Source organism: Mauremys reevesii, linkage group 4 (genome assembly GCF_016161935.1).
Source record: "Mauremys reevesii isolate NIE-2019 linkage group 4, ASM1616193v1, whole genome shotgun sequence".
Lineage (NCBI taxonomy): Eukaryota > Metazoa > Chordata > Testudines > Geoemydidae > Mauremys > Mauremys reevesii.
Window position 1 is genome coordinate 135,372,423 of NC_052626.1, and position 14,003 is coordinate 135,386,425.

Sequence of the window (14,003 nt, forward strand, 5' to 3'; positions counted from 1 at the left end):
GGCCTTGGTTTACATGATCTGCATTAACGTGGACAACACTTTACACAAGGATCGATGCTGTTGTCTGTGGCATTCTCAGGATCTTCGTTTCTGTTACTCACACACACCCCCCCCTGAAAATACAGAGTTGTTAATCACTGGAGATAACCTAGCAGGTGGGAGTGATATGTCTTTGGGCAGTCAGGGACTGGCCACAGTCACTGAGGGCACAGTCCTGCAGGGCGCTCAGTGCCCTCCACTGGGAGTGGAGGACACTAAGCAGCTCCAGTAAGGTGTCCAGCATCTTACAGGACTGTGCCCTGCATCCCCTGCTAAAACTAACACGTCCAGCTTTACTCATTACATGCCAAGAGACAGATTCTGATTACGTTAACTCTGGCATAAAGCCGGTGATAACCACAGTGAAATCATGGAATAACCCCAATGTTTGTTACACTCAAGATGAGATCACCATCTGTTTCTGACCCTAAGCAAGGAGGGTGAGGTCTAGCAGAATTCAGGGACTCCAAAGCTTTTGTTCATCAGCTCATTATACTACTTGGCATCTGATCATGCTCCTAGGCATGGTAGACTGGAGATCAGGCATGTAGTTCAAAACGGGGTTCTGTTTTTGTTGCACTTGCTTTCATTTTGTCCCCTTAACATCTGCCTGGCCTGATCTGTTTTACTCAGCTTATCTCTGGGAGAACATCTGGGCTGGGCAAAGGAGTTTCCAAGCAGGCTAAAACATGTTGTCATAGACTCTTTCATCGGAACAGACCCAGTGCTGCTATCGAAACATACAGCTGCCAGTTACGTATTTGTCTAGGTGGAGCTCAGTAGATCTGTGTGTTCACTTGGCAATTTGAAAGGAAATTGAAAAGGAAGGAGCTAAAGAGAAACATAGGAAGGCTGCTTTAGACCACAGAGATGCAAAGGGGAGGTGGGTGTGTCCTAACCGAGCAGAGCCAAGGAGGAATCAAATGCTATAATCCTTCCCAGTATGAGGCAAAAACCCCACACTTCCCAATAGTGTTGAGTATATGGCCACCATCTCATATTCTGTACTAGGGCTGATGAGCTTGACCTAATAGCCTGCAGGAGCTTTAGGTTGGTGTTTTGGGAACCCACAGGATCAGAAGGTGTAGAGGAATATACGTTATTAGAAAATGCGGTTGGTTTTAGATCTATTCAGAGCTCCCGTGGGCTGAGCCTTGCTGGGTGTGCACAAAAGACCTGTGCACACCCACAATCTCACCTCCCAGGCTGGGACTGTATCACCCCCTGCAACGACAATGCAAACTGCATGTTAGTCTCCAGTCCAATAATATTAGGAAGCTGCAGGGCCTGTGCTTACTCCTCTAAAAGTATAGGTATGTAATATAGCTTGCTTATTTTAGGTAGGTTACATGTGACGCTGGATTGGAGCCTTTCTTCTCTGATTGTAGCTCAGGAGAAGAGGGACTAGAGAAAGGTGGTGCTCTTTGGTTATTTTGATTAATTCCGTGGCATCTTTGTTTTTAGTGTACTTATGTGTAATCTCTTGTCATAGGATCAGATGTAAAACCAATTGCTAATAATGATCCAGGTTAAAAAAAAAAGCCCCACCTTTTCTCTTTACATGCGAAGTTTTCATTCATGAAGCTTAAAGCACAGCCGTTTGACCATGGTACAGAGTAGATATGCCATGTGCAAACTGCAGACTGCTAAGATTTCAAGCACTGTTTTGTTTTCAACAGCGTCTTTGTGGCCAAATTTTAGGGCCTCTAATCTGTCTTCCTCCATATCTCATTTGCTTTTGACACTCTAAGACAGGCCTGCACAACATACGGCCAGCCTCACTGTGCGGCCCAAAGAGGGATTCTAAATCCCCCACACACGGTGCTCTGCGGGCACTGCAGAGCCCTTTGAATCCTGGCTGTGGCAGGGAATCAAAGGGCTCTGGGCTGCCTGCAGGGGCAGGGAGCCCAGAGCCCTTTAAATCTCAGCCGCGGCCGGGAGTCAAAGGGCTCTGGGCTGCCAGCAGCCATGGGAGCCCAGAGCCCTTTAAATCCCAGCCGAGGCCGGGAATCAGAGGGCTCTGGGCTGCCAGCAGAGATTCCCAGCCGCGGCTGGGATTTAAAGGGCTCAGGGCTCCCCGCGGCTGCCGGCAGCCCAGAGCCCTTTGAATCCCAGCCCGCGGCCGCTGATTGCCCCCTCCCCGGACCCCTGCTCCAACTGCCCCCCAGGACTCCCACCCCCTATCTAAGCACCGCTGGTCCTTGTCCCCTGATACCCCTCTCCCGGGACCCCTGCCCCTAACTGCCCCCCAGGATCCCACCCCCTATCTAAATGCTGCTGCTCCTTGTCCCCGATTGCCCTCCCGTGACCCCGGCCCCTACCTGCCCGTTGGGACCCCAGCCAGTATCTAAGCCTCCCGTCTCATTGTCCCCAACTGCCCCCTCCTGAGACCCCCAACTTTCCCCAGGACCCCACCCCCTACCTGTCCCCTGCTAAACCTCTGGGACTCCCATGCCTATCCCATTGCTGCCTGTCCCCAGACGGCCCCGCCGAACCACTGCCCCAGCCAACCCCCTGCTCCCTGTCCCTTGACTGCCCCCCGGAACCTCCTACCCCTTGTCCAACCCCCAGCCTGCTTACCGTGCCACTCAGACCAGCGTGTCTGGCTCTGTGCAGCTCCAGACAGTTGCTGCCATGCTCCCCCGTGGAGCCCACAGCCCCCTCCCCCCGCCCCCAGCACCTGCCTTCCAGATTTGAACACCTCAAAATTCAGGAGTGCTCAAGCTCAGTTTGGGCAGCTTTTACTTCATTTCTCTCAAATCAAATATACTGATCCACTGTAACTTGCTGTAGAAAAAGTAGGATAAAATTGAGCAAGAAATGCTTCCCAGTGGTTATTAGGACTGGAATTGCTATTTTCAACAGCCATTGCCTTTTTGTTTGTTTGAAAGGAAGACAGTGATATTGCATTGGCAAATTCCCCATAGAAAGAAAGAGTGGAACAAAAGAATAATAAAGGCACCTCAACTTTTCCTCATTTATGGAGGACAGTCTTATAATATGCATCCAGATATCCTCCAATCACACAAGCTGAAAATTGTTCCACTTTACTGCAGCCCTGTAACCATATGGGAACCAATCCTGTCTGTGTTTTGTGCACATCCAAAATTCCTGCTGAATGACCCGCCCTGGGAGCGAGTTACCAGTGACCCAGGGCGGAGGCGGCAGGAGGTGGGGGGGCACTGGTGGGGTGAAGCCCAGCGCTGGGGCAGCAGGGTGGGTGGGGGAAAACCCAGGACTGGGACAGCAGGAGGGTACGGGGGGAGCCCAGGGCTGGGAAGGGGGGCAGCCAAATTTTTTTTGCTTGGGGCAGGAAAAAACTTAGAGCCGACCCTGCCGGGTTCCCCCAGCCGCCGGAGCCCCGGGCCCTTTAATTTGACCCTGAGTGCTCCCAGCCACCTCTTTAGCTGTAAAAGCAGCAAAGAATCCTGTGGCACCTTATAGACTAACAGACGTGTTGCAGCATGAGCTTTCGTGGGTGAATACCCACTTCTTCGGATGCACTCTTTAGCTGGGAGCCCCTGGTTGATTTAAAATAAAGTATCACCTCCCCACCCCCAACCTTCCTTTTTGGCCCACAGCTGTTTTGGTGGGGCGGCGTTGGGGAAGGAGGGTTTGTTTCTGCAGGGCTGGGTGGCCCTGGAGTGGGGTGTTTCTGTGGGGCCGGGAGGTTTCGGCCCTCAGCTGTTTTCTTTAGAGGAATGTGGCCCTCACCACTTTACGAGTTGTGCAGGCCTACTCTAAGACATGCTCTTCTGAAAACAGTATCCTCCTTTGGTGTTCACTCATGGTTTTCCTACCTTTCTCTTTGTGCCTTTACTATTTTTTTTCCATGGGGGGGAGGGAGGGAGTCCTCTCACTTCTGCTTTCCGCTGGATTCCCACAGCACTCTGACTTTGGCCCATTTCTCTTTTCTCTCTGTGCCTCTTTGCTAAATGATCTCATCTGTTGACATGGTTGGTGTTGGCTACCATCTTTATCCTGATGACTCTCAGATCTACTTTACGAGTCGTATGTAACCTGTCTCCCTCCACCAAATCCTGCATTTCAGCTCTTCTTTCTGATGCTTCCTCATGGATATTTCACTAATAGTTTAAATTTAACCTGGCCAAAGGGGGGCCCTGGATGCCATGTAATGCCAATAATTCCTTGAACTTGCCATTATCAACTAGCTAGTTCCCTGTAGGCATCATGGCAGAAGTAGATCATCAAGAGGGGGAAACTGGGGAATGGCCTTGCAGATGAGCCTCTTCTCCCCTCCCCACACCCCAGCACTTGCTCCCTGGACAGCGCCCGGAGGCAAAGCAGTGACACAAGCCCCGCCCCAGTTATCAGGCCCCGCCCCATCCTCTCCTGGCCTCTCCCCGCCCCCTTCCCTCGCTGTCCCCGAGCTCCTGCCCCGACGGTGCGGGCAGAGCCGGAGCGAGCGGTCGCGCCCCAGAGGCTCCGCAGCGGCCCCGCCATGGTCTCGGCTCCGCGCTGCCGGCCCGGCGCCCGGGGGCTCCTGGCGCTGCTGCTGCTGCTGCCCCTGCCCGGGGCTCGCGGTGAGTCGCGGCGGCCCCAGCAGCGGGCGCTGCCCGGGATGCGCGGGGCCGGCGGGCGGGGACCTGCTGCTGCCCCGCACTGGCTGCGCGGGGCGCGGAGCGGGGGGCAGCGAGCCCCGCCCGAGCGGCACCGCCCCACCGGCTCCCGGCGCAGGGGCTCGGCCCGGCCAGTCGGGCCCTGGGGAGCGAGCGGCCGCGGGGCAGCCCGGGCCGGGGGACAGGGGTGAGCGGGCGGGCAGCGGGCTCGGCCCCACGGCCCGTCGGGGCGGGTGCTTCCGCTGCCCCAGACCCGCCGGGCGGTGCCTTGTCTTGGCCCCGCTTCTGCCCGGGAGAGACAAGCCCGGAGCTACCCAGAGCCCGTCCCGGGTCTGGGACCAACTCACCGTCTGCAGCGTGGCTGGGTGGGGCCGGGTCTGGCTGGGAGCCCAGATAACGGTGCGTGGAGCCCTTGGCTCACCCGGTCCCTGGCTTTACCCCGGCTGTGCTGGGTCCTCTACTGGTGAGGCGGCCTCTCAGCCCGGTTTTAGTGTAATTAACCCTGTCACCGTCTCGCTGTGAAGTGGGGAGACTAAGTTGTTGGCTCCAGGGACAATGCCCCAGCACCTGGATGTGCTGTAAGGAATCAGCGCGGAGCTGGTAGCTGAAGTGTTGTGAGCTGATGAGATGGTCCCAAGAGAGGACAGGATCGGCAGGGGAGTGCAGGCTAATGGAAGCCCAGATCAGACAGGATTAAGAAAGAGAATTTGATCAGTGAGCTCAGACACAAGGAGGAGGAAGATGAGACTTGCTTGGGAAGGAGCAGTTCTACAACCGGAGAGGATCAAGGATGCTGTTAGAAGGCAGAAACACAAGGCAGTGAACGTAAGAATGGCCACAGTAGGTCTGATCAATGGTCCATCTACCCCAGTAGTCGATGCCAGATACTTCACAGGGAATGAACAGAACGGTGATTATAGAGTGATCCATCTCCTGTCGTCCAGTGCCAAAGTCTGGTAGTCCGAGGTTAAAGGACACCCAGAGCATGTGTGTGTGCCCCTGACCATCATGGTTAATAGCCATTGATGGACCTGCCCTCCATGAACATAATTTATTCTCTTTTCAACTCAGTTATACTTTTGGCCTTCGCAACATCATGTTCAATGATGTTAGAAGGGAAGGGAGGAAGGGAGATGGGGCAATAGTTGAAGGGATAGGTGGGATCAGAGGAGGACTTTTGGGATTGGGAGAGACCGGAGCTTGTTCGCATTTGATTCTAGTGAGCTGGCAACGTGTCAGGGGATCTTCTACTGTGAATGGCACTCCAGGCATGTTTACTGGGCCAAAGATTATCCATCTCTGAAAATGTATTATAATTCTCACGATTGTGCGCAGGACCAGATTGTTTATGGTTCAAAGAGTTAATTGATGGTGTGGTACAAGGGCGGGACACCTAAAGCATGTGGATATCTTGCACTGTGCAGTCTCAGAAATATTAAGGAAAATGAAATGAGTCAAATTAGTTTCATTTTTTTCTTGTTTGTCTTAGTGATGTTGTTCAGTGGTACTTTGACTTGTGTGTGAGGAGGCAGAGCTTTGACATATTTGTAGGAGAGTGAAGGGGGAAATCTGGGACTGGGCCTCTTTTCTTTTAGCCTGTTTTGTCAGATACTAACACTGTAAAAGTCACTCTAGCCATCTTGTGGCATCTGATGTCTTTCTGTGAGTGGCCTGGCTGTTTATATGATTTTCAGAACAGTCAGATGTTTTATACAGTATCTATGCTGAAAACAATCCTGAAAAATCCCCAAATAAAACTGGTGATTGTAAGGGGGAGAAATATCCATTCTAGCACTGAGCACAGGATTCATGGTGGTCAAAAGCTTTTGTTTAAGGGACGAATCTCTCCAGCTTGACCTGGCCCCCTAGCTGGCTCACTTGGAGTGTGGGTGGGAGCTGGAGGTTGCTTAGGCTGGAGCTCATCATGCAGTGTGGACTCAGCTGCTCTGTGCTGCTAATCCAATCAGGGGCGGCTCTAGGAATTCCGCCGCCCCAAGCATGGCGGCACGCTGCAGGGGGCGCGCTGTCGGTCGCCGGTCCCGCGGCTCCCCGGGGACCTCTGGCAGACGTGCCTGCGGAGGGTGCGCTGGTCCGGCGGCTCTGGGGGAGCATCCGCAGTCATGCCTGCGGGAGGTCCACTGGTCTGGCGGCTCCGGTGGATCTCCCACATGCATGACTGCGGAAAGTCCGCCGGAGCCGCCTGCTGCCCTCCCGGCAAAATGCCGCCCCACGCGCGCGCTTGGCGCGCTGGGGTCTGGAGCCGGCCCTTAATCCAATCACTCACTGCACCTCCACCATTCTTTTGCAGCAGTGGCTGCTCTCACTAGGCTAATTCCTGTTTAGATAACTTGACCTAGCACAGCAGTGAAGATGCCTTTAGTTTCAACCCCTGGCTGTGGGAAGCTCGTCTGTTCTCATAGGCTACTGGAAAACCTGAGGAACCCCCACAACGGGGCTCACCTGCCTGTGGCAGGTCCCTGTAACATCTAAGGCATGTCAGGATCCTTTTGAATGAAGACAGCTGTGTGAAATTATTTACAATAAATCTCTCTCTTGTTAAAATTAGAGTATGTTCTTCTGTTTTTTGGATAGGTCAGTGTGGGGCCCCGCCAAGGCTCATTCGTGCCGTCCCCCATGATACCAGTTGCACAGAGGGCTGCCCTATCAGCACACAAGTGACCTACAGGTGCCGTGATGGCTTTGTTAAAATCCCTGGAAAGTCAGACACTGTCGTTTGCCTTTCAAACTCAGAGTGGTCACCCTTTGGAGAGTTTTGTAGTGGTAAGTATTTTATTTTCTCTGGAACAAATTTCCTCTGGCCACCCTCCGCTGATGGAAATGTCAGACTTTCCCCCACTGAATAGGCCTACTCAAAATTATCTTTAATAACTAGTTTGAAGTTCCTTTCTGGATCAGTGACAATATACAATTAAGCTGCTTATTCAAGAATCTTGTTGCAAAGCAATCTGTGAACATCCATCAGTGAGACGACTTGTACTTCATTCAGGAATGTGTGGTTTAGAGCGACAGGAATGGGAAGTAATTTTATATTTGAGTTTTGACTGCCCAGAAATAAGTGGGGATGCCTCCATCCTTGGGATGCTCAGAACGTTTTGCTGCATCATCTGGCAAAAGTGAAATAAAGCTGTTTCGGAAATGATTTACCTGCACATTACCACTTATATTAAAAAATTGCATAAGCGTCCTGGCCAATGGGAGCTGGGGGCATGGTGCCAGTGGGAGAGAGTCATGCGGAGCTGCTTGTGAACCTCCGCCTAGGAGCTGGACCAGCTTCCGAGGCTCAGAATGGTTCGCGGTGCTAGGACAGGCAGGAAGCCTGCCTTAGCATCCCTGCTGCTCCGCTGACAGAGAGCCGCCCGAGGTAAGCCCATGCCCCAATCCCCAGCCAGGCATGAGCGGCTGAGAGGAGGATGATTTTGTTCAATCAGTGGTGACTGAGGTCGTGGAGAAGGAAAGATTTGTGAGGGAACACAAGCTCTGTGTTTGCCATGTGGAGTTTAAGCTACTGGCAGGGAATCCAAACGGGAGTTTTGTGAGTTGTCAATATAACAATTGCATCCAAAGCTGAGAGCAGATAGGATCCCAAAGACAGGATGCACAAGGAAAAGAGGGTGGGCCAAGGAGAGAATCCCGGCAGATTCTCACTGGTGGGGTGGGAGTGGGGGGAGTTGGAGAATCCACCAAACTATAGCTGAAAGTAGGAGATGGAAGAATCAGGAGAAAAACCGTGAGAGGCTGGAGTGACAATAGCCAGTAGATGATGGGATTGAAAGAAGTAGAAATGGTTGATGCTGTCCAAGCAGGGGCGGCTCCAGGCACCAGCACCCAAAGGCCTGCGGCAGAGAGTCGCGCGGAGCCGATTGTGTCCCTCATGGCTCCAGGCACCAGTCGCCGTGAGGGCGGAAGAGTCAGGCAGCCTTCAGCGGCATGCCTGCAGGAGGTCCGACGGTCCCACGGCTTCGGCAGTAATTCGGCAGCACGTACGCCGAAGCCACGGGACCGGCAGACCTCCTGCAGGCATGCCGCCGAGGCTGCCTGACCACCGTCCTTGGGGTGGCAAAATACATAGAGCCGTCCCTGTGTCCAAGGCACTAAGAAGTCAAGGAGAATGGGGTGGGGTAGAGGCCCTGGGAATTGTGTGAGACTTCAATAAAGTGGAGAGGATGGACACACACTGGAGAGGGTCACAAGGTTAGAGTTGAAGATAACCGTGCCGTGGTTGTAAACAGAATGTTCAGTTTGAATTGGAGATGAGGACGGGGGGAAATCTGTCTTTCTCTTTCTACATGCTTTAATCTACCCATGCCTTTCTCTCTCTTAGCTCCTTCCTTTTCCTTTTTACTCCTTAGTTCATATCACCCGCTGCTTGGAGCAGCACCCAGTTATCTTTGTCCAAGTTGCTTGCCTTGCTTCCTTAAAAATAATTTAAAAAAAAAATCTCCCTTCCCCTGCATATTTTGTAAAGTGTCCTGCTCTAATGCTCATATGCAGCTCTGTGGCTGTACTGTTATAGCTGCTGCAGTCTCTAAATAGGGTTATCAGATAGCAACTGTGAAAAAACGGTAATAGGCGCCTATAGAAGAAAAACTCCCAAAAAACAGGATTGTCCCTTTAAAAATGGAACATCTGATCACCCTACCTCTAAAACATAAACTTTTGGGGCAGGGTACCTGTTTGGTACCCTTCACTTATGTGAGACAGCTCTGTTTCTGTTTCTTGAGAGAGATAGCGAGAGAGAGTGTGTGTGATAAATAGAAAGCTAAAAGTACAATTTTTGTGCCTATCTTTATAGCTAAATCTTTTTTCCCCGGTGTGTTCCCCCCCCCCCCCTTTTTTTTTTTTGGCTAGGTGGCTGTGATGCCCCACCAAGGTTAAAATCTGCTACCTTAAGCAAGGAAGATGGGCAGAAGAATTACTCTCCTCCTGGGAGCACTGTGAGTTATGTCTGTCGCCCAGGATATGAGAGCACCGAACTGAAACGTGTCATTACTTGTCTTGAGAATTTAACATGGTCAGAAGCCCCTGAGTTCTGTAGAGGTGAGTGTCTTTTTCGTCACTTTTCTCTCTCCGCTGAGCGAGTGGCCCTCTGTGTTTTGTGTTAAGGAGCTGGTTCACATTTCAGTACCAGCATGTCAGTGTTAGTTTGAAAACCTTTTTGTCAGGTTTTGATTTTAAATTTGAATTCAGCTTTAAATGGAGAGAGAAAGCAAAGTGAGTACTATTGAATGTAAGACAACGCTTGAAGTAGTTAAGCTTTTCATTGTGTTCGTTGTGCTTCCCAGCAGCAATAGGAAATCACAAATAAAGCAGTAAAGTTAATATCATACTGTGGTAAATATCCATTTTAAAATGTTGAGCACAGTATCCCTGGAAACTATATGTGAAGGAGAATGATAGTATTATTTTTGTCAATGTTAAACTTCACACGTTTAAAAACTCTAGCCTCAGAGACCACTCATTCAGCATACAGTTCAACCAAACTGAATCACCGTATTAAAAATAAAGGCAATATTTAATAACCATATGTATGGCAAAGTTGTTCAAATACCAAAATATATAACAAAACTTAAATGAAGAATGGCATGCATTGTGAAGAATACCACAAGTTTTGGTAAAGCTACCTATATTGAGTGTCAAGTATCAGAGGGGTAGCCATGTTAGTCTGGATCTGTAAAAGCAGCAAAGAATCCTGTGGCACCTTATAGACTAACAGACGTTTTGCAGCATGAGCTTTCGTGGGTGAATACCCACTTCATCGGATGCAAGCAGATCTTAAGGTGGCCATTCTGCAGCAAAAAAACTTCAGGACCAGACTTCAAAGAGAAACTGCTGAGCTTCAGTTCATCTGCAAATTTGACACCATCAGCTCAGGATTAAACAAAGACTGTGAATGGCTTTCCAACTACAGAACCAGTTTCTCCTCCCTTGGTTTTCACATCTCAACTGCTAGAACAGGGCCTCATCCTCCCTGATTGAACTAACCTCGTTATCTCTAGCTTGCTTCTTGCTTGCATATATATACCTGCCCCTGGAAATTTCCACTACTTGCATCCGACGTGCAAAACGTCTGTTAGTCTATAAGGTACCACAGGATTCTTTGCTGCTTATATTGAGTGTGTATCTGTTGCATTCCATGCAAAGCCTTCATTAATACAGGGTGAGAGGAAGGAGCCAACTGAGTGATCACCCTTAACCACAGCTCCTTGAATGTCTGTATTCTATTCTGTTTGACAAACATAGGCTATATCGTAACACTGATGTGAATTTCTTGTGCAGTCTTAGACTCAAGTGGTCTCGCATGCCTGATTAGGAAAATACTTCATGTATATAATAGGCCCTATATTTTTATGTGCAAAAATCTTGTCCACATCAATGTCAGAAATCTTTTTCAATATAATCATTAATCCTAGTTGTAGTTTTCTCTGTGGCTCCTGGAATGCAGCATGTCTCTTCTGTTTGCCATGTCCACATGGTGAATTTCTGATAGTGTGCTCTTTCTGGTAATAAGTGCCTGGCACCAGAGGAAGCATCACAAATAACTCCTCCTACTCCAGGTAGGACGAGTGTCTGCCATTGAAGTTGACAAAGTGATAGAATTAAACACGTAAGATGGACAATAAGAATATCCACAGTTAAGTAGGAGAGTGAACTAAGTGGACTGCTGGTCTGCCATTGTGATAGCCCAGGAGTGGCCAAACTTACTGACCCCTCGAGCCAAATACAACAACCTTCAGAAGTTCAAGAGTTGGAGCAGGAGACACCTGCTGGGCTCAGGGCTTCAGCCCTGCTCCTGCTCAAGCCCTGAGACCCGCCTCCCTGCTGGGCAGAAGCCCCTAGCCCACCACCCTGCTCCAAGGCAGAGGTCCCAAGAGCCTCCACCCCAAGTCTGGTAGTGAGGCTCCGTGAGCTGCACTTTAACTGTAAAAGAGCCACATGCGGCTCACGAGCCACAGTTTGGCCACCCTGGCCATAGTCTCTTCTAAGTCTGTTAGTTTGTTGTATCAACATAACACGCTAACACTGATCTTGTTCTGTGCTAGGGAAATCGTGTGGTGTTCCAAAAGGACCAGAGCATGGCAGAGCTGTTGTTCTAACCAATGACCTGTTTGGTGCAAAAGCAAACATCATTTGTGATGAAGGGTGAGTGTTGCGCAACCGGTACTGATTAATTCACAGAGCTTAGTTTGGTGAACAGTGGAAAATGAATAATAGAAATTCCGATCTAATTTAAAAACCTAACCTGAGCAGGTGCTACAGATCTGCTGTCCTTGCTTCAGGGCCCTATTGAAAAAGTATAACCTTCCAGCTGAATTTGGCCAGGTGTGGCTCATGATCCCTCAGTCCTCCAGCTGAAAGATAAAGTTGGGAGGAAGCAGGTGCAGCGATGGTATCGTGAGGTGCACTTCAATTTGTTCAAGCTGCTGTTGGAAAAAACTTCCAGAATATGTGATTGGGTTCTAGTTTCATTGGTACTTTCTGGACATCAGAGTAACTGAACGGAGAAGCAAATGGCATGAGCATGGATGTCTTCATTTTAATTAATATATCATTTTGTTTGTCACTGTATCACCCATTTCGGTGGTATGTGCAGGCAACAAGGGTTAGATTCCCTGTGCTGGGATCGGGATGATTGGGAGGGGCTGGCTATGGAATAAATTGCCTGGGGAAGTTGTAGAGATTTTAAGAGCAGGTTAGACAAATGCCTGTCAGAGAGGGTCAAGGTAATACTTAGTCTTGCCTGAGTGCAGGGGACTGGACTAGAAAACCTCTCGAGGTTCCTTCCAGTCCTATGATTCTATGTCTTCCAACCCCACAGGGATTGGGAGACAAAGAGACTGCCTTTTCCTGTAGCTGAGCCATCAGCCTACTTCTCAGGTGATGTAATAACAACTAGCTGTTATCAGGTATCAAATCACTTTACAAAGGAGGGCAGTATTGTTTACCCCATTTTACAGATGGGGAATCTGAAGCGCAGAGGGGAAGTGACTTCCCAAGATCACCCACAAGCCAGAGGCAGAAATGAAAATAGAATCCAAGTTTCCTGAGTCCCAGTCCAGTGGTTTTTCCTCTAGGCAATAGTGTGCCTGAGTTGCATCCACAGGAATGTCCAAGCTATTTTTTTGATACTTCACATTTTCCTATGCAGAAGTGTTCAAGAGTTGCACACCTTGGAATTCTATCCACCACAAAAGCTTTGGGTTTAAATGGGCTGATGAGGTTTGGACATTGAGACATTCAGGTTTTGAAAGAGTGGCAGCAGTGGGACAGCCCTTCTGCAGAGGTCTTCTCTCTCTGTTGTGGCTGCGAGCACAAGTGGCCTTCGGGTGTAATGTTTTAAGTTAGAAGAAAAGCAGTAGCCACCTGGCCACAAATGATGTTCATGTCTATCCTTGTTGGTCCCTGTCGTTTGAGCAGACAGGTGAAAGAACCTGAAGAGACCAGCTTTAGTAGATGCACCTCTCATCTGTTTCTCTAAACCTCCTTGCCAAATAAATAAGGCCACAACCTTTAGCCTGTAGTGATAAAGGAAGTAGTGAAGGCTAAGTGACTGCATTGCTGGTATGCAGTACTTCCTGTGGAAGAATTAGCTAGAGGTATAGCTAGCTAAGTGGGTCTTGGGTGTGGACTGTTGCCAACTCTTTGGTAGAAGAGAAGAATTAAAATAGGAAGAAGAATGATAGCACTAAGCAGGCTGATCTTTGCGAAAGAGACACCCCTTTTAGTACTTTGCTCCCCTTTTATCTGGGACAGTAATCCAAGGTGTAGAATGCCAACAGCATAGCTCCTGAACACTGTTCTGCAGACTGGAGCTAGGGACATCTGACACAGCCTCCTATTCTGCAAATCCAAACCTCTTCGATATGCGAACATTTTGAGAAGATTAAGAGTCTGGAAAATTACTGGATCATGTTGGTACTTAAAGCAGGAATGACCCTACATGCTTACCTACTGGCAGAAAGAACCCCTTTTCCAAAGTTCTGGACTATTACAATGGTAATTAGAGAGTTAGGTAAGAAACTTTTTCTTTTTTCTTTAGGTTCAGATTACATGGACGGACTTTCATCCAATGTTTGCTGAAGGGAGATCAAGTTGAATGGAGTCAACTTCCAACTTGTCAAGGTCAGGCTATTTTTATGGCTTTCAGAGGAACTCATGATTGGAGCTGTTACAGAGCAACTGTTACAGCCTTTTCATGTGTGTTTTATATTCGATCATACAGATATTTTTGGGAGCGGGGAGACATGATGAAAGTGTAGGAGGATCCATGGTGTTGCTGGTGCCTTCTGCAGAAACCATACTTCAAACAAACAAAGAAAACCCCACAGCCCTCTCTATCCCGACAGAGCATTCTCCTTGAGCTTG

At 49.5% G+C, this 14,003-nt stretch overlaps 1 protein-coding gene across 2 annotated transcripts in view; it reads left to right on the forward strand.

Annotated features, from left to right (window-relative positions):
- The window catches only part of LOC120403911 (complement receptor type 1-like), a 626,098-nt gene that overhangs the window by 561,822 nt on the left and 50,273 nt on the right, over window positions 1–14,003 (forward strand). For both annotated transcript variants that reach the window (XM_039535862.1, XM_039535863.1), the window contains one exon: window positions 13,678–13,760. In XM_039535862.1, coding sequence (XP_039391796.1) covers window positions 13,678–13,760 — 83 coding nt within the window. The remainder of the gene's footprint in view (window positions 1–13,677; window positions 13,761–14,003) is intronic.